The sequence below is a fragment of the Sesamum indicum genome, linkage group LG3 (assembly GCF_000512975.1).
Source record: "Sesamum indicum cultivar Zhongzhi No. 13 linkage group LG3, S_indicum_v1.0, whole genome shotgun sequence".
NCBI lineage: Eukaryota > Viridiplantae > Streptophyta > Magnoliopsida > Lamiales > Pedaliaceae > Sesamum > Sesamum indicum.
The window spans coordinates 8003483-8029225 of record NC_026147.1 but is presented as its reverse complement, the minus strand read 5'-3'; the positions used below and the strand labels follow the sequence as shown (position 1 = coordinate 8029225).

General features: G+C 36.2%; 5 protein-coding genes and 1 long non-coding RNA gene across 12 annotated transcripts in view; 3 read left to right on the top strand and 3 right to left on the bottom strand.

The window, feature by feature from the left end:
• On the bottom strand, window positions 491–6668 carry LOC105157637 (proline-rich receptor-like protein kinase PERK1). Of its 3 annotated transcripts, none has more exons than XM_011074058.2 (8): window positions 6238–6668; window positions 4876–5409; window positions 3953–4039; window positions 3506–3576; window positions 2346–2422; window positions 2098–2245; window positions 1245–1406; window positions 491–1088 (listed from the first exon to the last, which is right to left on the bottom strand). In XM_011074058.2, the coding sequence occupies exons 1-8, from the start codon at window positions 6548–6550 to the stop codon at window positions 810–812; spliced, it is 1671 nt and encodes a 556-aa protein (XP_011072360.1). In that variant the 5' UTR covers window positions 6551–6668; the 3' UTR covers window positions 491–809. The 3 variants fall into 3 exon arrangements, with proteins under 3 accessions (XP_011072360.1, XP_011072361.1, XP_020548486.1); XM_011074059.2 differs by having other exon boundaries at window positions 4876–5386; window positions 6238–6407; XM_020692827.1 differs by lacking the exon at window positions 6238–6668 and adding an exon at window positions 5711–5806 and having other exon boundaries at window positions 4876–5386.
• Window positions 6408–6995, top strand: LOC110011740. The gene is made up of 2 exons (XR_002286811.1): window positions 6408–6561; window positions 6668–6995. It is a non-coding gene; the product is annotated as an uncharacterized LOC110011740 (long non-coding RNA).
• Window positions 8118–10507, bottom strand: LOC105157635 (stage V sporulation protein K). The gene is made up of 4 exons (XM_011074057.2): window positions 10328–10507; window positions 10060–10231; window positions 8762–8856; window positions 8118–8671 (listed from the first exon to the last, which is right to left on the bottom strand). The coding sequence occupies exons 1-4, from the start codon at window positions 10370–10372 to the stop codon at window positions 8165–8167; spliced, it is 819 nt and encodes a 272-aa protein (XP_011072359.1). The 5' UTR covers window positions 10373–10507; the 3' UTR covers window positions 8118–8164.
• LOC105157634 lies at window positions 13566–22305 on the top strand. 3 transcript variants are annotated; one of them, XM_011074054.2, is made up of 15 exons: window positions 13567–14155; window positions 15467–15863; window positions 15959–16136; window positions 16249–16388; window positions 16464–17676; window positions 17777–17877; window positions 18236–18380; window positions 19032–19100; window positions 19208–19253; window positions 19334–19698; window positions 19907–19986; window positions 20089–20224; window positions 20475–20676; window positions 20796–20878; window positions 21871–22305. In XM_011074054.2, the coding sequence occupies exons 1-15, from the start codon at window positions 14044–14046 to the stop codon at window positions 22003–22005; spliced, it is 3402 nt and encodes a 1133-aa protein (XP_011072356.1). In that variant the 5' UTR covers window positions 13567–14043; the 3' UTR covers window positions 22006–22305. The 3 variants fall into 3 exon arrangements, 2 of the variants coding, with proteins under 2 accessions (XP_011072356.1, XP_011072355.1); XM_011074053.2 differs by having other exon boundaries at window positions 19331–19698; XR_002286860.1 differs by lacking the exons at window positions 20796–20878; window positions 21871–22305 and having other exon boundaries at window positions 13566–14155; window positions 19331–19698; window positions 20078–20224; window positions 20475–20582.
• Window positions 23115–24522, bottom strand: LOC105157633 (60S ribosomal protein L37-3). The gene is made up of 4 exons (XM_011074052.2): window positions 24396–24522; window positions 24080–24215; window positions 23524–23625; window positions 23115–23408 (listed from the first exon to the last, which is right to left on the bottom strand). The coding sequence occupies exons 1-4, from the start codon at window positions 24396–24398 to the stop codon at window positions 23362–23364; spliced, it is 288 nt and encodes a 95-aa protein (XP_011072354.1). The 5' UTR covers window positions 24399–24522; the 3' UTR covers window positions 23115–23361.
• Window positions 24605–25743, top strand: part of LOC105157631 (ATP-dependent DNA helicase DDX11) — a 5068-nt gene continuing 3929 nt past the window's right edge. For all 3 annotated transcript variants that reach the window (XM_011074050.2, XM_020693038.1, XM_011074049.2), the window contains exons 1-2: window positions 24605–24972; window positions 25112–25732. In XM_011074050.2, the coding sequence (XP_011072352.1) occupies window positions 24843–24972; window positions 25112–25732 (751 nt within the window). In that variant the 5' untranslated portion in view covers window positions 24605–24842. The remainder of the gene's footprint in view (window positions 24973–25111; window positions 25733–25743) is intronic.

The window sequence follows — 25743 nt, the reverse complement described above, 5'->3', positions numbered from 1 at the left end:
CTTTGTGGCATCACGTTGGAGAAAATCTTTGTTAGAATATTTGTAATTTTTTTAATAATAAAAAGCATATTTCTAACTATTGCTAACTGCAAAAGACCAACTATAATTTATCCAAAATTTAATAGATTAAGGCTATATTCAGAATGAATGGTTTGAATTTAAACGAATGATTTAAGAAAATAATTTCAAACTTTATTTTGAAAAAGTTTAAAATATATCAATCTTTTTGCAAATTATAATTCAAAATAATAGTAGAAAATTTATAAAATTCTTTTTAATATAAAATCACCCAAACAATTCAAAAGGATTTCTTATTGGAGATTTGGAATCTATTAAATTCAAATGCAACCTAAAGAAATTCTTACAAAGTGTAACGTTTTCTTTAGAGAATTCTTGGAAACAAAATTGAATCAGAATTCAGCAATTGACTGAGAGGCGTCATAACCTGATTTGAGCAAAAAATTTCCATTACATGAGTATTGGGACACAGTTTAACACAAATTGCCTCAAGCCCAGGCAAGAATAAATTCTCAAAAGGTGGTTTCATGAATTTTTACAGATCCAAGTATCTCTATAAGCCGGAGAACTAGAAATTTGGCTCATGTCCAGAATAGAATCAATACTGACACAGCCAAATGTGATAAAGACTACCATCAGACCGCAGAATATAAACAGCAGCATAATGAGGATATGCCAGACAGCCAACTAATCTACAAACAATTAACATATTCCAAAGTTGACACTTAAAAAAAAAATGGAAGGTTTTACTGGGGTCTCCCTCCTGATGCGCTGGAGTAATGCGCCAATTCTCACTGTTGTATTTCTTGAGTATTTCGTAGACCTTCACTACTTGAGCCGGAGGGCTGATGGCCAAATTCACTAGTCGGACCGCTGCACTCGCTTGTGGTTATTTCCACGCTTTCTAATGCCATCTTCCTGAATTTTATAAGGTCCTCTTTGTACTGTATCGTGTCGTAAGAGGCATCATAATCTGAGCTCCCATGAGAATCATATATTGCACTGTGTCCAGGTTGTACGCCCTCGCTCAACTCATCAAGAGATAAGTTTCCTTCCAAAGCACGGATTATCTGTGTTGGGAGAAGGTTCAATTGTTTGCGCGGCATAATTAACTTTAAAATAATGCTGTGATATTGCACTGTTTACCACAAGGATTGGTGCAGAAGAATTGAAGTAGCTCCAAAATAACTAGGTAGGATATTCTTAGCTAACATAATTAGATGTACCTGACTCATCCGGGGCCTGCGTCGAGCCAAATGACGCACACAGACAGAAGCACATGCAACCATCCGGGGCATCTCAATAGAGTCATAATCCTTCTGCAACCTTGGATCAGCCACACTATCAAAGTTGTCACTCTCTAAAGCTTGTGTAAGCAAAGGCCTTGCCTGAATTAATCAAGAAAAAGTTAATTCTGGAGTAATTAGCAGTGGAAGCCTTTCCCCAACTGAAAAACAGCAGGCCCAAATAAAAAAATGAAGAGCAGCACAAGAAACCAAGAAAGAAGAGGCATAATAATTGGAGAAGCTCTATTTCGGGATAAAGGAAATGTCATTGGCATTGTATGCTAGATTATTAGAACCAAGCTGCCTCAGGCCCTCAGTAGAGCCACGACGACCAGCATTATGCTTTGGTTACTTATTGGGCTTCAACGATGGCCTTGGAATACACAAGCAAACAAGCCCATCTCGCTGAAAGTACTTCACAAATTCAAACCAGAAATGTTCAAAATATCACCTCCACATCTTTCCATAATTCACTTCACAATTTCCAGATTTCTAGTATTATCTCCCTCGCCGACTTCCATTATTAACCTATAACCTACCAGCATCACAGTTTCTCACAGAACTTGTCACTAGCTTTTGGTTTCTCCTTATCCAGTCTTTTTTTAGCTTCTCTAGGTCTATTGCACTTCATATGCATACTCAAGCCAATATCTACTGAACAAACTACTGCATAATTGCCCCAATCCAGAGAAATTTAACACAAAAAGTTTCAGGGGAAGAGAAAAGACTCATTGTTTCTCATAGTCTTTTTCAATTGTAAAATAACATTGTACAATTGAAGAAATTATCTCACCCAATCAACAATATTATCATCAAGGTAGTTTTGTGATTTATCAATTGGCCGACGGCCAGTGATCAACTCCAAAAGCACAACACCAAATGAGAAGACATCTGACTTATCCGTCAGCTTCCCAGTAAGAGCATATTCTGGAGCTAAATAACTGCAAATGATGAGCCAATAAGAACAAACATGTTGAAAACCAGAAAGTCAAAATTTTGGAGAAACGAGGGAAAATAGAAAGCAAATTTCCAGTAGCTTACCCAAATGTTCCCATAACCCGAGTAGAGACATGAGTATCAGTATCTGAATAGAACCTTGCAAGCCCGAAATCTGCAACCTGGTTTAAAATACCCAAGCATAGATAATGATTAGGTACTATAGAAAGATAATTCTGATCCAGATGAGCATAAAGTTTGTTGTGTTGACAACTAGATAAATGAAGCACACTTGGCTGATTTAAATTTTAACACTATACAAACACTACTTTTTTCACAGAACATGGACTCAACTTGAAACGGGAGAATATAACACTCAAGTGTAAGTTAATATTTCCTTCTTGATTTTATAGAAACAAACAGAACCAACATTTCAACTTAGAATGTTATAATTTTAGCAATGCCCTTTTGTTTTCCCAACAAAGTCCAGATTTTAGAAAAACAAAAGCAAGGAAAATGAAGGTTGCTTCTTGTTCTATGGCTTTCACAAGATTGAGTTCATTTTAGAGGGTTGCACCAGAAGACATTATCCTATTTAATGGAATTTTATCCTAAATAACCATATACATAATGACTTTTGACCAACAGAGTTATTTGAAGCTAAATCAAAACTGAAACTTGGCAAAGGCATCACAGGCTTCCATTCCTCATCTACAGAATATGTGGAATTGTTGGCTAGCTTCTTTACTACACATTCCTCTTCATTGACAAAGCAGGACAAAAAAATTTGCTCTGGTGTAGGAAGCGGCAAGTCAAATAAGTTAGTCTTAGGAAAAAAGATCAATCTGACTAAAGATATTTTCTTCCTTCATTTTGCATATCCCCTGATCTTCTCCTGCTTCTAGTCTCTCTGCTAAGTATTCACTTTTCTAAAATTTAAGCAATATAAGATTTTTCTTCATTCTACAATGCATACTTCTTATGGTACCACTACCTTCGGGCGATTGAATTCTTCCCTTTCAGGTGTAGACTTACTATTTTAAAAGACATATTTAACTGTTAAGTGCTGATTTCCAATAAGTTTATAGTTCAGCTGTCTTTGTTAATTCAAGACAGCCATTTATTCTCCAGTTTCTGAAAAAAAAAACCATACTAAATTGCATCCATCCTTAGGTCCATCAACTCCAATATCATTGCCAGAATCGAGTGATCGGTGACAGCATAATGAAAGGAGACTGATGACAACTTTACAGACGCATGCACACCTTTGCCTCAAAATTGTCATCAAGAAGAATGTTCGCGGACTTGATATCACGATGTATGATCTTAGGATGACCTGCATATGTCATTAAAATTTCAATATGAATTGAATCTATACTAATATAAAAAGAAAAGGCACTCCACGCTCACAATCGGCTGTTAACGAGACCGTCACACCACTTTTGTAAAGTAAAAGATACCCTTCATAATAAAAATAACTAACGTATTCAACTTTTCAAAATTTTCATTAAGTAATAAAGTATTTTCTTTCTTTCTTTTTATTAATGTAATGTACTGCTTTATATGTCTATTCTTATTTATAATATATTTTAAAGCGTGAAAGATTATTTATTATATGCAAGTATGAACGACGTGTCACAACAACTAGTCTTTAAAAAAACTAAGTAGGGACATAGCACATGACAAAGAGAATTACTCAGGAGAAAACTCACAGTCCTCATGCAAATATGCCAATCCTCTTGCAGAGCCCAGGGCAATTTTCATCCTAGTAGCCCAGTTTATTGGAGGCCTCCCCTTCCCTGCAGTTTTTGTCTTTTTGGTAAGACACAAATTTATGGATGAGATGGAACTTGAACGCACAATACATGAGAATGACAAATACAAATAATTACATAATCACTTTTCGTACCTAAATTCGAGAAAACAAACAAAATGTTGCTAGGGGGGAGGAGAAGGAAAAAAAAAAGCTCTTTTAATAAAATACTGTAGCAACACGTGAAAGGAAAACCAAGTTGCACAATACCACTAAATCATTTTAGTCGTGTGATCAATGTAGCCATGTAACAAATTACCAGGATAACTAAAAGACCTTTAATAGTATCCCATTCCATGTGTATCTGATATTATGAGCTGAACATTGGACACCTCAACTCAAGGGAAGGAAATTAAATTAGACCAATGTTGTGCCATATAGGTTAATTAACAGTTCATATTACCTGTAAAAATAGCAGGATAATATGGATAATGCACAGGGGTGATGGCACCTACTCATAATATCAGATTGCTTATGTTTTAGGTGGCTCCATTAGTCGATAGCACACTAAACTGTTTCTGTTACCTATGCCTTAGTAGAGGATTCCGGTTATACTGACCATTGCTAGAATGGAGATCCCAAAATGTTATAACTTTTTTTTTCCCATAATTTCCTGGAAACTGGATGCCTTTTAAACAACAGGTCCTGCAATCTAGGGCTTCTATACAAATTGATTTTTTTTTTGGACAGTTATGGATTTAAAAAAGGAAAATTTCATAGACCATACTACCCTAGACATGCATTTTTACGTCTCATGTAGCTAAAACTTAATTTTCTGGGAACTACCACGGATTTATTAAGTCAAATTCCATCTGGGCTTACCATGTAAGTGAAAATCCAAGGTATGATTTGGAACGTATTCGTATACTAACAACCTTTGCGTCCCTGACATGCAATGACCAACCAGTGATACTAGATGCTTGTGATGGACACGACTTATAGTCTCGACCTCTGCCTGAAATTCGCGCTCCCCTTGACCACTTCCAACCTTTAATTGCTTAATTGCAACCACTTTTCCATCAGAAAGCACTCCCTTATGAACATATCCAAAGCCACCTTGCCCAAGGAGGTTGGTGCTAGAGAAATTGTCTGTTGCAAGTGCAAGTTCCTCATATGTGAACGTTGTTTTTGTTAAAGCCAAACTAGTGTCAGGAGCTGCTTGTGGAGTAGCCTTTGCCAAGTTCAGGCTGCTACCAAAGAAGGGTGGTGCTGGTGGAGTAGATCCATCCATTGAAGACGATTGAGAATTTGATAAAATGCCGGGTGGAGGAGCGGGCTTTGGCAATCCAAAGACATTACCAGTTGGCGGTGGAGCAGGCTGTTGCAGGTTGTGCTGTGGACCACAAAAAGGGTCATCTATAAACGCAAAGGAGTTATATTAACTGACTGCATTGAAAAACAAAAACAACAGAGAGGTGGTGCTGGGAATTAGAAAAGAACAAATAAATATTCCTGTCATTCTTTAAACCACTCAACGACGGACTGAGCCCTGCTCTGTAGTAATATACATTTGAACCATCATGGACAGAATGACAACACAGAGCAAACTTTAGAAATTTTACTAATTGTACTGATCTTAGTTGCATCTTTGCAATTGTTATGCTCTAGCTTACATTATTTTCCATGAGAAGGAACAGAGAGTGCTAACAAAAGTTACCTCTACTACAAAGTCATCCAAAGTATCATTTGCAAGGTCTATTGTACTAGGAATGAAGAAACTATCAGGCAGACAGGAACCATGAGACTGGGAGATTCAGGAGTTAATAGCATGAGACTAGTCTATATAAAATAGGGAAGCCAATATTATTAAATTAACAAGATACAAGACAGTTTCAGCAGAATATCAAGTCATGGCAGGATAATGATGCATGACCACAATTTCAAACTTGAGGAATTCCGTGCCGTCCATGAACATAATCCAAATCCAGAATTTAAAATAACAATATGAAACTTAATCCTAAACTATCTGAATAGTGCACACACTCAAGTGTTTGTCTGTATTAAGTCAAACAATAAAGACAAAATACAAAAGAAAATCCCAAAACTTTGTAAAAATTTATTGGGCAGTAAAGACACAATACCAAGCTACCAATCATCAGTTCCCCAGCATCCAGAAACAAAGCAAAAGAACCTTCCTCAACCGAGAACGGAAAATTTCATGCTAAATATACAAAGTTTATTAACCTTTGGGCCCCTGTGGCTGTGGTGGAGCATAAGCAAACCCGGCCATCCCAAGGAGCTTCCTCTTCCTCCTCTTGTACCAAATGACAAATATACCCACGCAAACCAGCACAATCGCCCCACCTATCCCTATCCCCACTCCCAGCGCCAGCAATGTTGTCCTGTTGCTTGATCCCGGCGGAGGAATAGCCACCCCCGGCGGAGTTCCATTCTCGGGAAGAGGCGGAGGGAACAGAAGAACAGCCGGCGACGGCGGCCCAGGCGGCGCCGGTGGTGATATCGGACCAGGAGCAGCTCCAGGCGACGGCGAAGACATTGCGCAAATGAGTTCAGCGTTTCAGATTCCTTTCGTTTCAGATTCCGTTTTGATACTGCTCTTTTCTTTTCCTGTTTCCGTTGATTTTCAATTGCTTTTTCTTGGATTGTTTATCAGAGAGAGAGAGAGAGAGAGAGTCAGTTGGAGTACCGAGAAGCAGCTTTAACACATGGAGCAAAACAGTAGTGCTTGAGCATGGAAAGTGCACCCACACGGCGTCGTATAAGCTCTTTTCGCGGCTGAGAGCTGAGTGGACAGAGTGACAGGTCCGAGGAGAATGAGGTGACGTCGTTTCATGGACCCCAGCATTTCAGCTCATTCCCATTTTAAAATGGGATATTTCTGCAAGCTTCCTTTTACACGCGAGGATGTAATTATGGTACGTACGTACGATTACGAATACAAATACGAATACTCTACTATTACTACTACTTTACAGTGTACACTATACATATATTGGAGTTGGCATTTCAACGAGGTATACGGTAATACCCGTGTATATATAGCCTATTACGTCCTTGTCGCGAGCAAGTGATCAAGTCTCTGCCCTCATTCGTATTCTCCACTTCTTTTTTTGTTGTTGAAAAATTATTAATATTTTTTTAATTTAATAGCTCTTTAACAATTAATTTAATTTATTCGTCTTTATTAAATTTTCATTTCTTATTTGTAATAAATTAATCAAAATATTCTTGTAAACTATAAATTAAATTTATAAATTGTTTTGAAATTTTTTTATAAAAGTGGATAACTTTTTTTTAATTTTTTTCATCTACACCGTCCAATCTTTTTATAATTTGTTAATTTAAATAAAAATATAACAAGAATAAAATTAACAAATTCCAAGCTTCATTCGAGAATAACAAAATTTCATCAAATATCAAAAGGATATTGATAATTTTCATATTATCAAAAATATTCATAATTATAGTAAACCTCATTAATTTAGTGTAATTTATCCTAATAAATAAGATGACAAAAATGGTGATTAAAAAGTATACTTTTTGATCTTGATTCGCTTCCGCTTTATGCATATATATATATATAGATATACATATACTATTAATTTTTTTTTGAGTAATATAATTATACTATTAATTAAAACACTTTAATATTCCTCAAGGGTTATTACTCTCCTACCTAATCTATTTATTTCCAATTAAAATCAATATATTGATTAATGAAAATTATTATATTAAGTAAATAGATACATAAAATTGATGGTCCTTATTATATACATATATATATACAAATTTTCTGTATATTCAGTAAAATATTTTATACACGTAAAGTATGTATATAAACATAAAGAAACGACTTACAGCCAATTGTACAAGCAAAATGCAGCATCAAATCAAACCCACAAATCTTTTTCTAAGTTAAATTGATGATCACTAGTAATAACAAGATTTTTGCGACAGTCAAACCATTAAAAAATAGGCCACTTTGTGTAAAGTTTGAATGGCTCTAACATTAGCAGAAGTGCTAAGTCACACAATAAATGTTAACAACTAATAACAAATGAACTACCTACTGTACATGTCGAATAATATCGAATATCTACCTCCTAACCTTAATATTCCAGAGAACAAAATAGCCTCATTTGCCACAGAATCACAAATTCAGCAAGTTCTTATAGATTTGTCCCCCGCTGTGTATGCCTACAGCTAAATCCCTCAAAAAGATGGTCTTTTCACCTGACCTTTCAGCCACTTTCCTCGCCTCTATCAGCATTTGATCGAGCAGATGTGCATTCAACAGCCTGCGTAGACTTTCAGGTGCAAGTGCGGCAATCTTGTCAGCAATATCAATGGTGCTACACGAAGAATCCAACGCAAAGCCACATATCAAACCGTCCTCCCCTTGGTCACTCGCCTTCTTCTGAAGAATCATTGCAAGCTCTTCAGGAGTCAAGTCATCAAATTGTAACCGGGCTGAGAACCTTTTGTACAATTCATTGTTGAACTTCATGTATTGATTTAAAGCCTTGTACGTTCCAGCAAATATGATTGATATGTCTCCCTCATCCATTGCAGCTATGATCTCATCCACGAGCTTTGAGTTAATGGGATCTTCTTCATCTATGTTCACAAGCAGTACACCTCCTTTTGCATCTTTCATCTGATGACCAACAAGATTTTTTCTTATCCAGTGTAATTTTTTAAATCAAAAGTCAACATGAGTCTGATACTTCATGTAACAGTTATTTACCTTCTTATTTCCTTGCATTTCAGTCACAGCGTAAGAAGATAGAGCTCGAGACAAATAAAAAAGTTTACCAAGAATTCGCGCTACGGTGGACTTGCCTGTCAACATACATGTAAATTTTAGGAAATATAGATAATAGACGAAATAATGAAAAGTTCTCCAGGCAAACATAATGTTTGACAAATTAATGAATGTATAAGAAACATTACTCTAATCACCATCCTGAAATATTTTATACTTTCTTCAAACATTTGAGTTTACTAACCTAGCAACAGCAAAACCTTTTTCATTCATGTACTTTTTTCCAGTGAAACAGTTGCGAGTAAGACTTTTAAGTTATCTTTCATTTGCTACGAATATACCAATTCTTTCTATGCCTTTTCAACTAATCCTTTCAGTGATAAATTTTCTCATGAACTCTTCTATATGACAACTGCAGCCATTATGGATGCTAACAGAATTCCACATCATAGCATAATAAGAAAATAAGAGCAACACTGTTTATCCCTTTTTGTTCTTTGTGCTTTTCTAGCAAATCAATTGCCAGCAAGGGTAAAAGATTCTTTCTTAGTTTCTAAGAAGATTTACTAAAATATATCAAAACCACATCATTCCTTTCCAGTATGGATGCTATTCCCAGTGTACTTTTAACTTCTAAGAAATCATCTGTAACTAAGATATTAACTTATGAACAAACTTTTTCCTGCTTTTCTAAGTATTTTCTTTAATTGTTTTGGCCCCTAAATTTTCTAACAAAGCATATGTACTTGGGTCGTGATAAGATCAACAATTACTGCAAGGGAATTCAGAGAATCACAAGAAATCATCAGCATCCTAATCGATATCAGTCAATATCTACAAATAAAGTGTATTGCTTATAGAAATAGTAAAATTTCCATTCAGAATCCACCCCTCTTCCCCAAAACTAATTCTTCTTCTTTCCTTCTATGTTTTTGAAAATCCACCCCTCTCCCCAAAAAACTCATTCTTCTTCTTTCCTTCTATGTCTTTGAAAATCCACTAAAGGAAACCTTCATATCCCTATCCAAATACCAAAATTCCACAGCTAGCAATTACCGATAAACTGCAATAACCTCTGAATCATCATTAATTGTCTAATTTAATTGCCAGAAAACTCAGTCGCAAACTTTTCTCCTTAATTACTATAAGCCCTCCATAAAGCGAATTAATTAACGCACAACAATGCATGCGATCATTTAGATATAAAACGTTCCCCTGTAAGCTTAAAACGGCGATAACACAGTGAACAAATCATAACGGGCGTGAATTCAGAGCTATACCTGTTCCATTATTCCCTACGAACACCATGTGAAAGGGTTTTGGGGGCAGCACCTTGAGCCCATCACTGGCATCCTTCTCTGCAACAATTATTTTCTCCACAATTGCCTCTAAGTGCCTCTTGATCTCCCGCAATCCCACAATACTTGATATTTCATGCTTAACCTCATCCAGCTGTTGGAATTGAAATTAAAACAAAAACACAAAAAATCGAAAAAATTCGAGTACAAGTGACCAAAAAAGAGAATCGTGGAATCGAAGAGAGCATACTGTTGGGACATCTTCGTAGAACGTATCGGACAGAAGAACCGACATCTTCTGCGTTCGTCCGTCTCCGTTTCGATGGAAGAGGAATTCGTTGACGGAATCAATAACTGAGGAACTACGTACTATTCATTGCGATTGCAGAGAAAAAAAAAAAAGCAGTGTGAAGGGAGGGCTGTCTTTTTCCCAGTCTAATTTAGGTTTATCCCTGCCCCTGGAAACGTCGTCGTTTTTCTTGTAGTTTTCCAACCTCTCCAACATAAATATTAAATCCACTACGTGCCGAGTTGTTTTTCCCTTGCTGGACTCATTTTCCATCTTTTCCTGCAAAATTTGTTTTGTTTTTTTATTTTTCCCCATTTATTACTATTTGCCGGTTATTTAATGAATGTCCTAAATAATATCGATAAAATAATACAATTATATTTAAAATTAATTATACTTGTATCCCATCTGAAAATACGAAATTATATTTTTTTCTAAATAATTTTTTAAATATTTACACACCTTTCAAAAATTCACTTCTACACCTGATCTTCTTTTGTTAGGATTTTGAATAAAAAATATTGATATCAACAAAAGAGATTGTATAAATTTCTAATTTTACCCTTTATTTTATTTTTTTTAAAGTAAAAATTAGTATTTTTAGAGGAGTCTAAGTGTAATTAACCCTTATATTTAAAAAATCAATGATATTTCATCTTTACATATATTACGACTTTTATCAAATATATTCGGGAACTATAAAATTTCACATTTTAATACAATATATTTTTTATGATGATTAATTTATGGCTTCAGAAATCTACTGTATATAACAATCAGAAATTATTTCAAATATATGCAAAAAATCATTATAAAAGACTACACACATATAACAATCCACCAAAAAGCAAGTTCAAAAAGTTTCCGATGACAACGAAATACTGCAATTGCTAAGGCTCTGCATATTCATCGGCAGTGAACTGTGAAGCATTTATACTGTATTTCAAGGTGAATGCAGGAATAATCGTGGGGCAATTGTCGCTTCAAATATTGTAACATTTTAACTTAAATTTATAATAGATTTGTTTGTCTATATTTTTTTAGTTTTTTAATTTACTTTGCAAATGCGAAATTTGTATAAACAAATATTAAAATTGTAATCACTCTTTAAAAAAAATCAAAATTTCATATTATATTAATAGGATTTGGTCAAAATGGAAACAAACAAATTGATTTTAATAATATTTAAATCTTTCCCTCAACATCTTGAAGTGTAAGTCCGTTTCTAACAACTAGTGTAGGGGGCAGGCGACACGTGTGGTAAGGTAGAAAATCCTTTCACTTCTTTCATCAGTCTAATATGTATGATAGCAACAAAACGTTTGGGCCAAAACAAGTTGTGTGAATGAAGCATAAGATTCCAAGCGAATTAGATTCGGGTCTGTTGATAAGTTGCGGAGTGGAAAAGATTCAGATTTATTTGGCACGGCATGCTAAATAGGGTCCAACATTTCTCTTTCAAGTTGGATTAAGAATCAATCAATTATTTACTATTTTCATAGTCGATATTGATTTTACAAATATTTTATTGTATGAAGTTTTGTTCACTCTAATTTTATAAAAATTTCAAATATCTGTCTTGAAATTGTGCTTCGTTATGGAGATGAGGCCTTGGAACTTATAAGCCATCAAACTCATCTTCTGCAATTAATGTAGGATGTTTGTTTGCATCATCTACCCTCAAATCAGGAGTTTGAAAAGGGCACATGGTCTCATTCCTACATACGACTCCAATGATGTAGTAGTAAGTCGTAAGAAATTTCTTGCAGGGAATTTGGCGCCATATGTGGGAACAAAACCATGTGTCCTTTGCAAGCTCCTTGTCTAAAGGGCAGATGATGTATGCAAAATGTCACATGTTGGCTGCAAACAAGGAATTTGAGTGGCTTGTAAGTCATAATACTTCACCTCCCTGATGAAGCATCTTTTCAAAACAAAATTGTGAGATTCATCTAAAGCTAGAATGGACAATATCTTACGCGAGGAGATACAAATTAAGTCACAAGCCATATCATATATGTTAAATTATAAATCTACATCAAATTTAATTTTCATTTGTTACATATTAAACTTCTGTTTAATTAGTGAAAGTATGGTACTCTGTGCTTGAATTTTTTTTTTACTTAAGTTAAATTTAGTTTCAAAAAGATTTGCGCCAAGCAAGGAAATAGGTCCGGTCTGATTATACAAGAGCTAGTAGGGTGACAATTTAAATAAATTTAAGTAGTAGTTGCTCGATTCAAATCAACTAATACATAAAATGAGAAACACATATCTATATATAATAAAAAATACACATATAACTCTCTAAGTAAGCATCACGTATGCATGTACTTTTGATAAGCGTATTGTTATAACGTTATCCAAAAGATTGACTAATTTTTTGGGGGTAAATTAGTTCGGTATAGCAATTTAAATTTTATTTTAACATGAAATAATACTTAATATATATTTTATATTGCCACTTATTTTTCCTTTGTATTTAATTTAGATAAGTATAACATTGATTATCTTTATCCAGAGGTTCACTCACTTTTCTAGGTAAATTAAAATAATTTAAATTTATTTATATGTTCATTATACTTTTATGTTTTTATTCCATCCATGAATTAATTTTAAAGTTTAGATTATTTGTCATTTTATTTATTTTTATATGTTAAACTCTAAATAATTTATAATTTTATTTATTTATTTTTCATATCTTGGTACATGATACGAGCAAGTATAATATAACATGCGCGTATCACATCTCATAGTAATTTAAATAAACTCGTCAAAATGCTAATAAATTTATTCAATTTTAATCATACTAATTCCAAAATTATCATTAATAATTCTTTAATTTTTTAAATATTTTAATATTTATTTTTAAAATAAATTTTAATATTTTATAAGGTTAAAAAATATTTTTGAAAACATATATAATCATAAAAACTCTTAAATAAATTTATCCAAAGGCAGCATATCGACATAAGAAAGTCCGCCCCTACTATTTTTTGATTTTATAGTGATGTATATATTAAATAAAATAAAAAATAATAAATTTAAAATAAAAATTAGTCCGGCTATTACGCGATTACCGTTGCACCCGAGCACCAGGAGGACTTCATGTCAAATTACATATTTGGGCACAGTCACCATCGACGTGAACTTTTTTTTTTTTGGTTTAATTTTTATTTAATAGTGTTGAAATTGGTAGGGTTGTCAAAAAACCATAGTCAGCACATAAATGTTGATTAATTTGTAGTAATAAAAATCCCTAAATCAAACCTACCGAGGCCGGGGGGAAAATTGGATTTGGTGATACGTTTTCCGTTGGAAATGTTAGTGAGAAAGCTAGAGAGAGAAACGGATACATAATAGTCCATTTATACATTTGATATATTCCACACACACACACGCACGCACTGGAAACCTAATGGTCTATCGATTGGGAGTTGATTTAATTGGATGAGTGCGTGGCGTCGGATTGTTGGTTCAGTTCGATCGCTCGGTGCTCTTTTTTGAGGTTTTGTGGTGATCGTGTGAAGAATGTGGTTTTTGGAGGATTTGATTGCAGAAGCTTGAGTTTTTTTGTTTTTTTTTTTTTTGACTTTTGCTTTTGGTTGATTGAAATTTGAATGAGTGTTTGGAGTGGTGTGAAAAGGTGAAGTAGCTTTTGGTTAAGTCTGCAAAAAATGAGCAGCAACGAGAGGCAAACGGTGAGCGTTCGAGACCTAGTGGAGGAAGCTAAGAAGCGGATTGTTTTTCTGGTCGTATGCGTGGTTGGACTTTCATACCTCATGTCATGTGAGTGATTATCTGTTCACCACTTTCTTATTTTATGTTTCTTTTGACTCTTGCTAAATCTGATTGAGAATTATGGTTTTACTTTGCATTTTTGCTTGTTTTTGGAAATTGGGTACCGGGAATGCATGGAATTGTAATTCGTTGTTAGCACAGCTGTATCTGTGAACAACTTAAAGCTATCAATTTCAAACATGTGAATGTATGGAGAGGCTTTTATCTGCTGACTTGTAATTCTTGATGGGCTTTACTTTTCATTGTTTTGTCTCCCGGAATGATTAGGCAATTTGAGGGTAATTCTGCATACACTACATTTGGTGATTGAAGCAATAAGAGGTTTAATCTCATGGTGCTATATTGCAACTAGATATGAACTTGACAGGATCACAAGAATGACAAAACTTTAGCAAGTCCAGAACGGGTACATTTTGTAAGTCAATAGAATATGCTGATAGCTCTTGGTATATAGATGCACTAAATTTACTGTTCATTCACATTCCTTTCTCTGTGAAGGAAGCATTCAGTTTCTAGTTAGAAGATTCTTTGAGTTGTAATGCATCTAAACCTTTGATCCTTCAGTAAGTTAAGTGTCACCACTATGCTGTTTGAAATTCCAATGCAGGATTGTTTTATGCACAAGCCACAATAATCTTAGAAAAGTAAATGAGAAGAAATAAAAAAACTGAGGACCCTTCTAGATGTATTATTTTGCATGGACCATGCTGTTTGCAAATAATTGGAATATTTAGTATGTAATATAGTAATTGAAAGCAACTAAAGCTAATGTGTTGTTAGCTTCACCAACCAGTAAATGTGCGATGTTCTTTCTGATACTCTAATGCATTGCTATTTAGTTTTCATTTTTACTTTAGTGATAATGGGGAATACCGTCTTTGATATGAAATCTACTCTTCTGATCCCTATATAGGAAATTGCAATTATTGTGCGAACTGTTTGAAATGGAAAGAATTCCAGTGTGTTACTTATATTCGGAATCTCCCGCTCCTCTCTATCTATCTGGTATCAAATATCATCTTTGTACACACACTCACATATTACTTCTAATGCCAACTGAATTCACTTATTTAACATGGAAGGCATGAGCAGTTCTGTAATGCATCTAATTCCTTGGTGTTGGTAATTTATAGGACATAAAGCATTTGGGTACACATATTGCATATTCGAAACAAGATATATAATCTGGAGATCATTATCCAAAAAAATCTTGATTGGTCTTAACATTTTAACAATCACTTCCCAACAATTTAATTTTCGATGGACACCCTTTTAGTGTTTAATTCCTTTCTCTTTCAGTAACAAGTCCATCAGTTCTAGTCAACTTGCCAGCTGCTCTATTTTTAATAATCATACTGCGCTACATGTCTCTGGATTTTGATATGCGGAGGAAAGCTGCAACTTACAAAGGAAAACAAACATCTGCAAACAGTTCTTCAGAAAGAAAACCTCTTGAGGGATCCAGAATTTTGGCCAAAAGGTCTGACTGGAAGCGTAAGGTGAATTCCCCTGTTGTTGAGGATGCAATTGACCAGTTCACTAGACATATTGTCTCAGAGTGGGTGACAGATCTGTGGTACTCACGCATAACTCCTGATAGACAAGGTCCAGAAGAGCTTGTACTGATCATGAATGGTGTACTTGGAGAAATTTCAAGTCGCATGAGAAATATAAATCTTATAGATCTTCTAACCAGGTTCCATCTTCAGATACTCTACTGATGATTTCTCATTATTACCATACGCACGGAATGGTAGTTTAAAAGTGTACATTTTGCTTGGTGTTGAGTAGGGATATTATCAATATTCTCTGCATTCGTCTGGAGCTCTTTCGAGAAAGTAAGGCAAAGATTGAGAAGCATCAATCAAAATTGTTAACTGTTGAAGAGCGAGACAATGAATTAAAAACTGTTCTGGCTGCTGAGAACAAATTGCATCCGATTCTATTTTCTGCTGAAGCGGAGCATAAGGTTGCCTCTCTTTTGGCTTATCTCCTTGCAGTCTGGAAACTATCAACAGGAACCATTGGATACTTTCTCTGATTGACAAATAATTCTTTTCCTTGATTCTGGATTATGGCAGGTTCTCCAGCATGTCATGGATGGTCTCATTTTACTTACATTTGAGCCAGAGGATCTGCGATGTTCCTTATTTCGCTATATTGTCAGGGAACTCCTTGCCTGTGTTGTAATGCGACCTGTGATAAATTTGGCAAACCCAAGGTAGGTCTATCATTCGCTGTGATTTAGTGATATGCAATCTTGCTGTTCTTTATGCCCGGCCAACTTTGGTGTCAGGTTTATCAATGAGAGAATTGAATCTCTAGTTATTTCCGCTAGCAAAACTCATAATGGAAGTAAGGCAACAAAGACAGCTACAAAGTCTAGAATAAATGCATCTTCGATGATTTTACCGGATCATAGTTCGGAGTTTCCAGATCCATCCGCAAAGGGTGTTGAACTGGTGCAGTTGAAGAAGGATCAGGATAAGAAAGCTGGCAACTCAGATACTATAAATGGAACACGTCTTTCTAAGGATCCACTGCTTTCCATGGACATGCGGTCCACTCGTTCTTGGGATTCTTTGCCAGATACTCATAGTGGTGAGGGAAGAGGTATTCAACGCCACCGCTCCGGAGGAGAATGGGGAGATGCACTTGATGTAATTTCTCGCAGAAAGACTGAGGCCCTGGCTCCAGAACATTTTGACAATATGTGGACAAAAGGAAGAGACTACAAAAGGAAGGGAGACACAAATCAGGCTGATCCTGTACTAGGGAACTCTTTTCTGGGCGTTTCTAATTCAGTGGAGCGGTCAAAGGTTCTATCTGAGCAGCAGAAAAAGGACCGAGACAAAATGGATAGTACTTTGGAGAAAGATTTCTCTGATTCTGGATGTACCAAAGGCCCAGAGGACGACAATACAGCTGTGCATGGTAAGTTATCAAATGAAAGTTGCACATCAATTTCCTTAAGCAAAGAGGAAGATCGTAAAAGTGCAGCTGCTGATGAGTCAGAATCCTGGAGCAGTAGTTATACTGAGGATGATGATAGCAGCAGTGTTATGGGTCTTGACTCACCTGGTGTTAAAGTTTGGGATGGTAAATCAAAAAGAAATTTCAGTCACATTCATCATCCCCTTGAAACTTTTGACAGGCGTAAGAGCAGAAAGCCAAACCAAGGTCAGCTCCATTCTAAAAGGTTGCACAGAACAAAGTCTTCAAAGAAAAGATCTAAATCTAGTAGTCAAAATGGGCATGTCTGGCAAGAGGTTGAAAGAACGAGTTTTTTAGTAGGGGACGGGCAGGATGTGTTAAATTCTGTCAACGTGAATGCCAAACCTGGAGACTCCAGTGAGGACTCCGACGCTGAGCTGTTAGGTAGAATTTGTAGTGGAGACACAACCTCGTCATCTATGTCTCTGGCTTCTTTACCTGAAAGTCAAAGTCTGGCTGCTAATTCAGCAAAAAATTCAATAATTGCTGATTCCTTTTTCAAGTTAAGATGCGAGGTACTGCAGTCTCTCTTTAAATTTTCTGCCAGTTTCATCTGCTTGACTGCGTGTTTTGTGCTTGACAATGTGAAGAATGGAAACTCATTTCTTTTTACAGGTATTGGGTGCCAATATTGTGAAGAGTGGATCTAAAACATTTGCTGTGTATTCCATATCTGTTACAGATATAAATGGCCACAGTTGGTCTATCAAAAGAAGGTGCCATGATATTTTATGAGCTTTTTAATTTGTCTTGCATTACAGCTGGATGCTTCTTTGTATTTGTTTGTAATTTTCGGTTAATATCCTTGTGTTCGGGATTTAATTTTCTCATTTAAATAGACTAAGAGATTGAGATGAGAGTTGAAGAATGTAAAATTAGGTGTTACTTTTACATCCCAATCAAAATTAGTTGTACGGAATCTTTGGGTCAAGAAACTGTCTGTTTCATGAAGAAGATAAACAGAAAAAGTAATGGAGTGTTGAGTCCCGAACAGAGGGAGTAGCGTGTAATTGAAGAATGGGGTACCTTCGTGAATGCCAGGCCATTAGCTAATCTTATTTTTCATGTTGTCAGATATCAACATTTTGAGGAGTTACATAGGCGACTTAAAGAGTTTCCTGAATATAATCTCCATTTGCCACCAAAGCATTTCCTGTCAACCGGTCTCGATGTATTCGTCATTCAAGAGCGATGTAAATTACTTGACCAGTACTTGAAGGTCATTCTTTACTCCACTTGATATTGATATCTTTCTCATACCCCTTTTGTGTTTGCCATTTTACATTTTATTCGTTTGTTTCTCTGTTGCACATTTAATTTAGTTAATCACCTTTTGAAAACTTGCTTTAAAGTAGTGTAAAAAAAAGATAAAGCATGTATTGAGAGGATATGTGGCCAAACTTAAAGAAAACATGGTCTAACAAGTTCCAAGAGCTTTAACATTTTATGTGGAGCTTATGAAAATCATAAATGCATCCTCATAGGTATTTTAGAGCTCATAAGATAGTTTGGTTTTATTGGGGTATACAGTTATTTCTGTAACTTTAAAGCTCTTCTTAAGTTTATACAAATACAACTTAATACCTAATAAGTTGTGTAACATGTTTTAACCACAAATTTAATATCTTTTAGATTATGGTTTGCAGGACTAGCGTTTGCATATTTATTTTTATAAGGATTCCGATTTGGCTTACCTGATAAGATGTAATCCATCTTATTAAGTATTTCCATTATTTATTAACTTATTGCTCCCTGGACTGGCTAATGCTAGAATTTTTCCATATGTGGTTACCTGTTTACGTACAGGAGTAAAATTGTATGCTCTCCTGGAAGTTGGCTAAACACTTTCTGATTGTCCACTGTTTTGCAGAAGCTTCTGCAGCTTCCAACTGTTTCCTGCTCCATTGAAGTTTGGGATTTCCTTAGTGTCGATTCACAGGTTTGACACATTTCGTTACATTTTCCCAGATCTCAGAAGTTCTATATCACTAATTAGTCTTCTGCCCCTTTGCTTGACTTGTAACTCTTTATTTCCTGAAACTGCAGATGTATATATTTTCAGATTCATTATCCATAATCGATACTCTTTCAGGTGAATCCCTAAACAGCAGGTGTCTTCCATGTTTCTCGTTGTACATTGTTCACATTTCAAGTGGTTTTGCATTGCAGCAGACCTAGCTGAAACAGTGCGTGAAAAGAGCAAGGATAACCGCGATAATGTAGGACCAGTCTATGATCCGTTATCCACCAAAAGAGAAACGTTCAGTAATGGGAACCAGGATGCTGCATCAAGAATCAAGGTTCACCATGTTCCTAATGAACCAGGATTGAAAGCAAAAGGTCAAGCTCTTTCTGCATCAACAAAGCCTGAAAAAGAATTCAAAAAAGCTTCAGAGAACCCAAATAGTGGCTCAGCAAACACCGAGCAAAAGAACATCCAACCACCCAGAAACTTGGAAAGGACTGTAAACAAAGACCCACAAGAATCACAATCTGTTGTGACTGATAATATGTCTGATTCAACCATTCCAAGCGAGGTCATTACAGACATCCTACACTTCGCGCATAATTTTTAGGATTCAACTCCTAGAACAGTATGTTCTGGTTATTTGTTTGTGCATAATGCTTGACAAAATCTTAATGTTGAACCTTAGTTGCTCATACCAATGCTGATATTATTGTGTTCGTCCAAGATATAACTTGTTGACAGTCTTATCATGGTTTTCTCCTTTTCCTTCTCAACAGTGGGTGCCGCCAAATCTAAGTGTTCCCATACTGGATTTGGTTGATGTCATTTTACAGCTTAAAGACGGTGGATGGATCAGGTATTAGTTGTGGATAAATTTTAAGCAAGTTGAGATAGGGTTTGTCTGTTTCTTGACTCTAACTGTCTTTCTTTACCTTGCGCATTTGGAGTTGTTTTGCAGGAGAAAAGCTTTTTGGGTAGCCAAACAAGTTTTACAATTGGGAATGGGTGATGCCTTTGATGATTGGTTGATTGAGAAAATCCAGCTTCTGCGTAGGGGATCAGTGGTTGCTTCTGGTATCAAACGGTTGGAGCAGGTAATCTGATATCTTGTTCTTGAAAAGTTTCTTTTGATCTCATATTAAGTTGTCCAGTTCCATTTATTCTCCTGTTTTCTTACTATTCATGGTTACGGTGTAAACGTGGATTACAACAACTGAGTGATAGCTGTTGCACCTAGGAGTCTTTAGTAGTGAATTGCCCACACTGCATATATTCATTATGACAATCCGTCCTAAACAAATGTCTCAGAGAGACATTCATAATATCATTTTATGGTATGCATAGATCCTATGGCCTGATGGAATATTCATAACAAAACACCCAAGGCGGCAACGACCTTCACCCGACAGTCCATCTGAAAATTCGCCTGGTTACCAACCTTCCGCTCCATATTCTTCACCTAAAATAGAAGATGCCCTGAACTTGGAGGAGATGCAACAAAAGGAAGCTGAACGACGAGCCAAATTAGTACATGAACTGATGATTGGTAATATTTAATTTTGCCATATCTGTCATCATCTCAAATATAGTCATTCTGATCTGAGTTTTGGGAGTTATTCCTCGACCTTTCTCGGGGATGTTAATGAATTCAGAAACTTCCTGCAGATAAGGCACCTGCTGCTATTGTAGGCCTTGTTGGACGTAAGGAATATGAACAATGTGCAAAGGATCTCTACTATTTCATTCAGGTTATCATCATTCTTAAAACCATCTTATGCCATGTATGAAGTGACAAGTTATTGATGTTCCATAGTTGAAGAGTACAATCCCCTTGCAGCATAACTGCATTTTTTTGCATTCTGCTCTTGCAGTTTATGCTTCTCTCATATGCCTGGTTCAATTTAAGCCGAACAACTGTATTAATTTTTTTTCCTGGGTTCTAAATAACAAGCTAGTTCAGAAGGTTAAAACACATTTTGGGCTTTTAGTATGTATATTGCACATATCCACATGTTTTGAGTATTTACTATACGTTCCATTCATTCCACCATTATGTTGGAGACTCCACTGCATGTTCTGTTTTTAGTTAATTTTCATTACTGGATACACTAGTAATAGCAAAGGAATTAATACCCAGAAAATACTAGTGAATTCCATAATTTCATTGTGTATTTTGTTTACTGTCATTATGGTAGGTGATGGATGTTTCAAAGACACTAGTTGTGTAATAGGAACTATGAATGATGCATTTACTGAAAGAAAATTGTTCTGCATCCGAAACCTCAACTTGAAGTATCATGTTTGAATTAGATGTAGAAGGTGTCCAAAGTTTTCGTTGTAGTGACATGCTATTCCAGCTGAAACTTCATTTACACATTAATTCTGCACTGCAACGCTGTCCTCCTCTTTCCATGTTTACGAACTTGAAAAAGTGAAGAACATCTCATGGATCTCTTGTCTTCTCTTTCATTGTTTGTTTAGTGAATCTTTATTACCATAAATTACACTTACCTCTGTTGCTTTCTTAACAGCTATATTATGGTGGTGATGAGTTGTTACGTAAAATTAAAATTGTTAACATACTCTGTTCATATATAACCTTGGTGCCTTCGTCTTGCTGTTCATCTTCTTGGACACGTGATTGCTTTTTTGCTGTTGGGCAATGGCCAACATCCTTGGTGCATTTTGTATTTGCTCTCCAGAATTGTAACTAATAGATTCTGTTTGTCAAAATGTACAGTCAGCTGTTTTTATGAAGCAGCTATCTTTCGATCTTCTCGAGCTGTTGCTGTTATCTGCATTCCCGGAGCTCGATTATATTTTTCGACAGTTCGACCAGGACAAGCAGAAGTTCGGTGAACTCAAACTGAACTAGGAAAGATTCAAGAAAATAGTGATTTCTTGTTTGAAGAGTTGATTAGAGTTGTCCAAGAGGCATGTATAGTGATTTATCTTCAAGTGCATAGCTGTTCCAGTGAAAATATATATTTAATTGTGCAGTGGTTTTGTATATTTCTCCCAAGGACAAAAGTCTGCATTCATCATGAACGTTGGTTCAGTGATACAATTGAGTACTTCTTCCTCTTGCTGACCTGCGGAAGTGACTTGTAATTGCTTTGCGGAAGCTCTAAAGATGTTTTGTTTGAGGCAGGCTACGCATTGTTGCCATACCCTACTTGCTCCCCTCTCCTTTGTTGCACTGCAAACAGCCAACATGTTTACCATGCCATATAGCTCATTGTCCATTAACAATTTTCGAAGCACGAGAAATACATACAACTCCTGCCACACCAAATGGCTACATGGTGCTATAGACTATCTATATATGATATACTTGGACGCCCTCCTTGCAAGGTATAAAGACCTTTCGAAGCCAAATGTAAGTTTTAAGTACAGATAAATGGAGCTCATCGCAAAACGTGAGAGATTTATAGCCAACTCACCAAGATAGCTAAAATCTCACGACTCAGACTCGGTGGCAAACCGTTCAATCGTACAAGAAAACCTTAACGTTAGTCATAGAGATCCTATAAGCTCTACAACAGCGGATTACATTTTCTATTCCAATCCTTATTTCAACTTCTGCTTTATTAAACATAAACGCACCTTAGTGACACAGTTAGCAAACCAACTACCTGTTTATATTTGGAAATTTCTACAAGCAAATTGGACGATTAACTACAAAGTCATCAAGTTGAGCTAGATTTCTTGATCTAGTTTTGACTGTCGCAGTTACAAGTTATGCACGGACCAATCAGAGGACAAATCTAATCTACTGAGTCTATGCTCTCAACGGTCTTGGCATGCCCTCAGAGCATATTTTCACCCCACAATATGCAAGAAATTTGTGCTACTCATTTAATGAAAATACATCCGACCCTTCTCAATACATGGAATTAAACACAACTCACCACATGAAATTTTCTGATAGTTTCAACAAATTAAATACCAAGAAATACTACTTCGCATGGGCTACAGTAGAGAGATCTGAACTGAACTATATAATCAAGTATTGTAAGAAGTAGAGAAGTAAAACGCACAAGAGAGCTAATATCTTTCAGACATCCGTATTAAAATGTCAAACAAAGTACAGCAACAAAATTAGCATCAAAACTAAGTATCCAATACGTAAAATCAGCCCCCAAATGGCGTTCCCAAAATTCATTTGCTCTCTAACTCTTTAAGAATACCAATGAAAAGTACAATCAAGAGTACCCTCCATATAAGGCCCTTAAGCAGAGGCAGCAGCTGCAGTCTTCCTTGGTGCAGCTTGAGTACCTACAAGCATCACCGCAAATCACATCACCATACAGCCAAAAAATAGATAGAAGACCAAAAACAACACAAGTTTTTCACCAAGAAACAGGCAGAGTGTGGAAAAGCGGTTAACAACCTTCTCTAAAGTTGGTCTTGAATCTGCGGGGCACGTGGCGTAGATACCTCATGCGCCCAGTTCCAGTGGTCTTCCTGCGAATAGCCTTCACGCTCCAGTTGTCTAAGGTGCAAGTTTTACACAGCAATTAACTTAATAAGTTCATTGAATCACAAGAAATAACAATGTAATAAATTGAAAAGGAGAACAAATGCATTGATTATGAAGTGTCTTCAAATTCCAGTTATCTAAAGTCCAAAATTTACATAACAATCCACTCAGATTAGAACAAGGAGATTACCGCATAACCACATCACCATGTGAATAAATTTATTAATTGTGAATGGACTGCCAATTTACATATCTAAGGTCCAAAAAATTTACACGATAAATCAGCAAGGATGTACTCTTCACACACGAGAATGCAAACAATGTGGTAACAATGAACTTCTCATACTCCAGTTTTTAAAGGGGGAAAATTCACCAACTAATCAGCTCAGAATAATCAATCACAATCAACTTCTTCACGTGTCCATGCTAAATTAATGAAATAAAAGAAATAAACCAAAATGCGTACATGTCCTCTTGCGGGCAGCAGGATAAGCACAGGCGGCGCAGCGGCTCTTCTGAAGGTGGAAGCTGCGGCGGCCGCACCTCACACACAGTGTGTGTGTCTTGTTTCTCCTCTTCCCAAAGCTTCCCGTTCCCTTTCCCTGCAAAATCACACACACAAAAACACATAACAATCACACACATACGAATTCATCCATGCGTGAGCCAATCAACCAAAACTCAAATTCTACACATATACAGACATGTATATATATATATATACATATATATCGTGGGTGTGAGTGTGAATAGAGAGATGCAGAGAGAGAAATCAAGCTCACCATGGCTGTCAAGTTGCAGAAACCCTAGTTTCTTCGGTGTGCTCTGAGGTTGAAGAGATGAGAGCGGCGTTGTGAGGAACCATTTTATATGAAGAGTGAAGAATACATAAAGAGAAAGTGGAGGGGTTTTTAGGGTTGGGCTTTTTAAATTATTGGACTCTTATTGGGCCTTCTAATTGAAGTTGGGCTTTGGATGAGATCACCTTACATTTAAAACTTGGGCCCATAACTAGGCTGAGCCGAAATCTACCTTTTGGTTTTTGGGCTTTAGCCCAAATCCAACTTGTCAGTTTGGACGAGCCCATATCCAATTAATTAAAATTATCCAAAAGGGGTATTCTTTTAGCGCGGGAAAATCGTCCTGGCAATACAGTTCGACTGTCGCTGCTCATCTCTCAGAATTTGGAGGAAAGCGCTCAATCGGAGAGTGAAGAAGAGACGTGACACATGGAGGGCAATAGCGAGCTGGAATTTCCAGCATTCCCGTATGAACCCTACTCAATTCAGCTTGATTTCATGAAATTCCTTTACCGATCTCTTGATAGTGGCGGCATTTCCATGCTTGAAAGTCCCACCGGTATGGTTTTACACCTTACTTTGCTTGGTTGGTTTTGTTATTCATATGCAGAGTTGATTTTTTCTTTTTTAGCAATTTTTCGTTTTTCAAGTCTTGGTTTTGCTTGCTAGAGGTTGAATTGATGATTGGGTTCTTACAGGGACTGGGAAAACCCTAAGCATGATATGTGGTGCACTGCAATGGCTTGTGGACAGGAAGAAACTGGGGAGTTTGGGAAAGAATGGGAAGGAAAATTTGGGTGAGGGTACTGAGGATGACGATGAGCCGGATTGGATGAGATACTTTGTACCAAATAAAGAGCCGGATTTAGCTGAGAGGAAAAATCTAATGCAAAAGAGAAAAAAAGGGACTCATTCAAAGGGAAAGGAAGAAATTGTTAGAGACTTGTTTAGTTCTAGCGCAGGAGAAGGTGGATGGGAAAAGGGTGATGACAAAGAGGTGAGAAATATGATGCCGAAAATTGGGGTTGATGAGGTGGATGATGATGAGTTTTTGTTGGAAGAGTACGATAGTGAAGGAGAAAATGGTGGGAAATTGAAAAGAAAGGATGTTGGGGCAAATTATGTCTTCTCAAGTGAGGAAGAAGTGGAGGAGGAGGGGCTCGGTGAGGAGGAAGTGGAGGCACAATTGAAGATTTATTTTTGTAGTCGGACACATTCACAGCTTTCGCAGTTCATGAAAGAGCTGAGGAAGACTAAATTTGCTTCTGAGTTGAAGGTTGTTTGCTTGGGTTCTAGGAAGAACTTCTGCATCAATGAAGGTACAGAATAT

What these genes read in the sequence shown, in the direction of transcription:
- LOC105157634 (XM_011074053.2), top strand. Translation starts at nt 14,044, where the DNA reads ATGAGCAGCAACGAGAGGCAAACGGTGAGCGTTCGAGACCTAGTGGAG. An exon ending in ATTCAACCATTCCAAGCGAG is followed by an intron (nt 19,699 to 19,906) that starts GTCATTACAGAC and finishes CCTTCTCAACAG; the next exon opens with TGGGTGCCGCCAAATCTAAG. An exon ending in ATCTCTACTATTTCATTCAG is followed by an intron (nt 20,879 to 21,870) that starts GTTATCATCATT and finishes CAAAATGTACAG; the next exon opens with TCAGCTGTTTTTATGAAGCA.
- LOC105157635 (XM_011074057.2), bottom strand. Translation starts at nt 10,372, where the DNA reads ATGTCGGTTCTTCTGTCCGATACGTTCTACGAAGATGTCCCAACA. An exon ending in CGTAGGGAATAATGGAACAG is followed by an intron (nt 8,857 to 10,059) that starts GTATAGCTCTGA and finishes GTATGTTGACAG; the next exon opens with GCAAGTCCACCGTAGCGCGA. An exon ending in AAATGCAAGGAAATAAGAAG is followed by an intron (nt 8,672 to 8,761) that starts GTAAATAACTGT and finishes GTTGGTCATCAG; the next exon opens with ATGAAAGATGCAAAAGGAGG.
- LOC105157633 (XM_011074052.2), bottom strand. An exon ending in TGCTGCCCGCAAGAGGACAT is followed by an intron (nt 23,626 to 24,079) that starts GTACGCATTTTG and finishes CTTGCACCTTAG; the next exon opens with ACAACTGGAGCGTGAAGGCT. An exon ending in CAAGACCAACTTTAGAGAAG is followed by an intron (nt 23,409 to 23,523) that starts GTTGTTAACCGC and finishes TGATGCTTGTAG; the next exon opens with GTACTCAAGCTGCACCAAGG.
- LOC105157637 (XM_011074058.2), bottom strand. Translation starts at nt 6,550, where the DNA reads ATGTCTTCGCCGTCGCCTGGAGCTGCTCCTGGTCCGATATCACCACCG. An exon ending in GGCATATTTGCATGAGGACT is followed by an intron (nt 3,577 to 3,952) that starts GTGAGTTTTCTC and finishes TGACATATGCAG; the next exon opens with GTCATCCTAAGATCATACAT. An exon ending in CGGGTTATGGGAACATTTGG is followed by an intron (nt 2,246 to 2,345) that starts GTAAGCTACTGG and finishes CATCATTTGCAG; the next exon opens with TTATTTAGCTCCAGAATATG.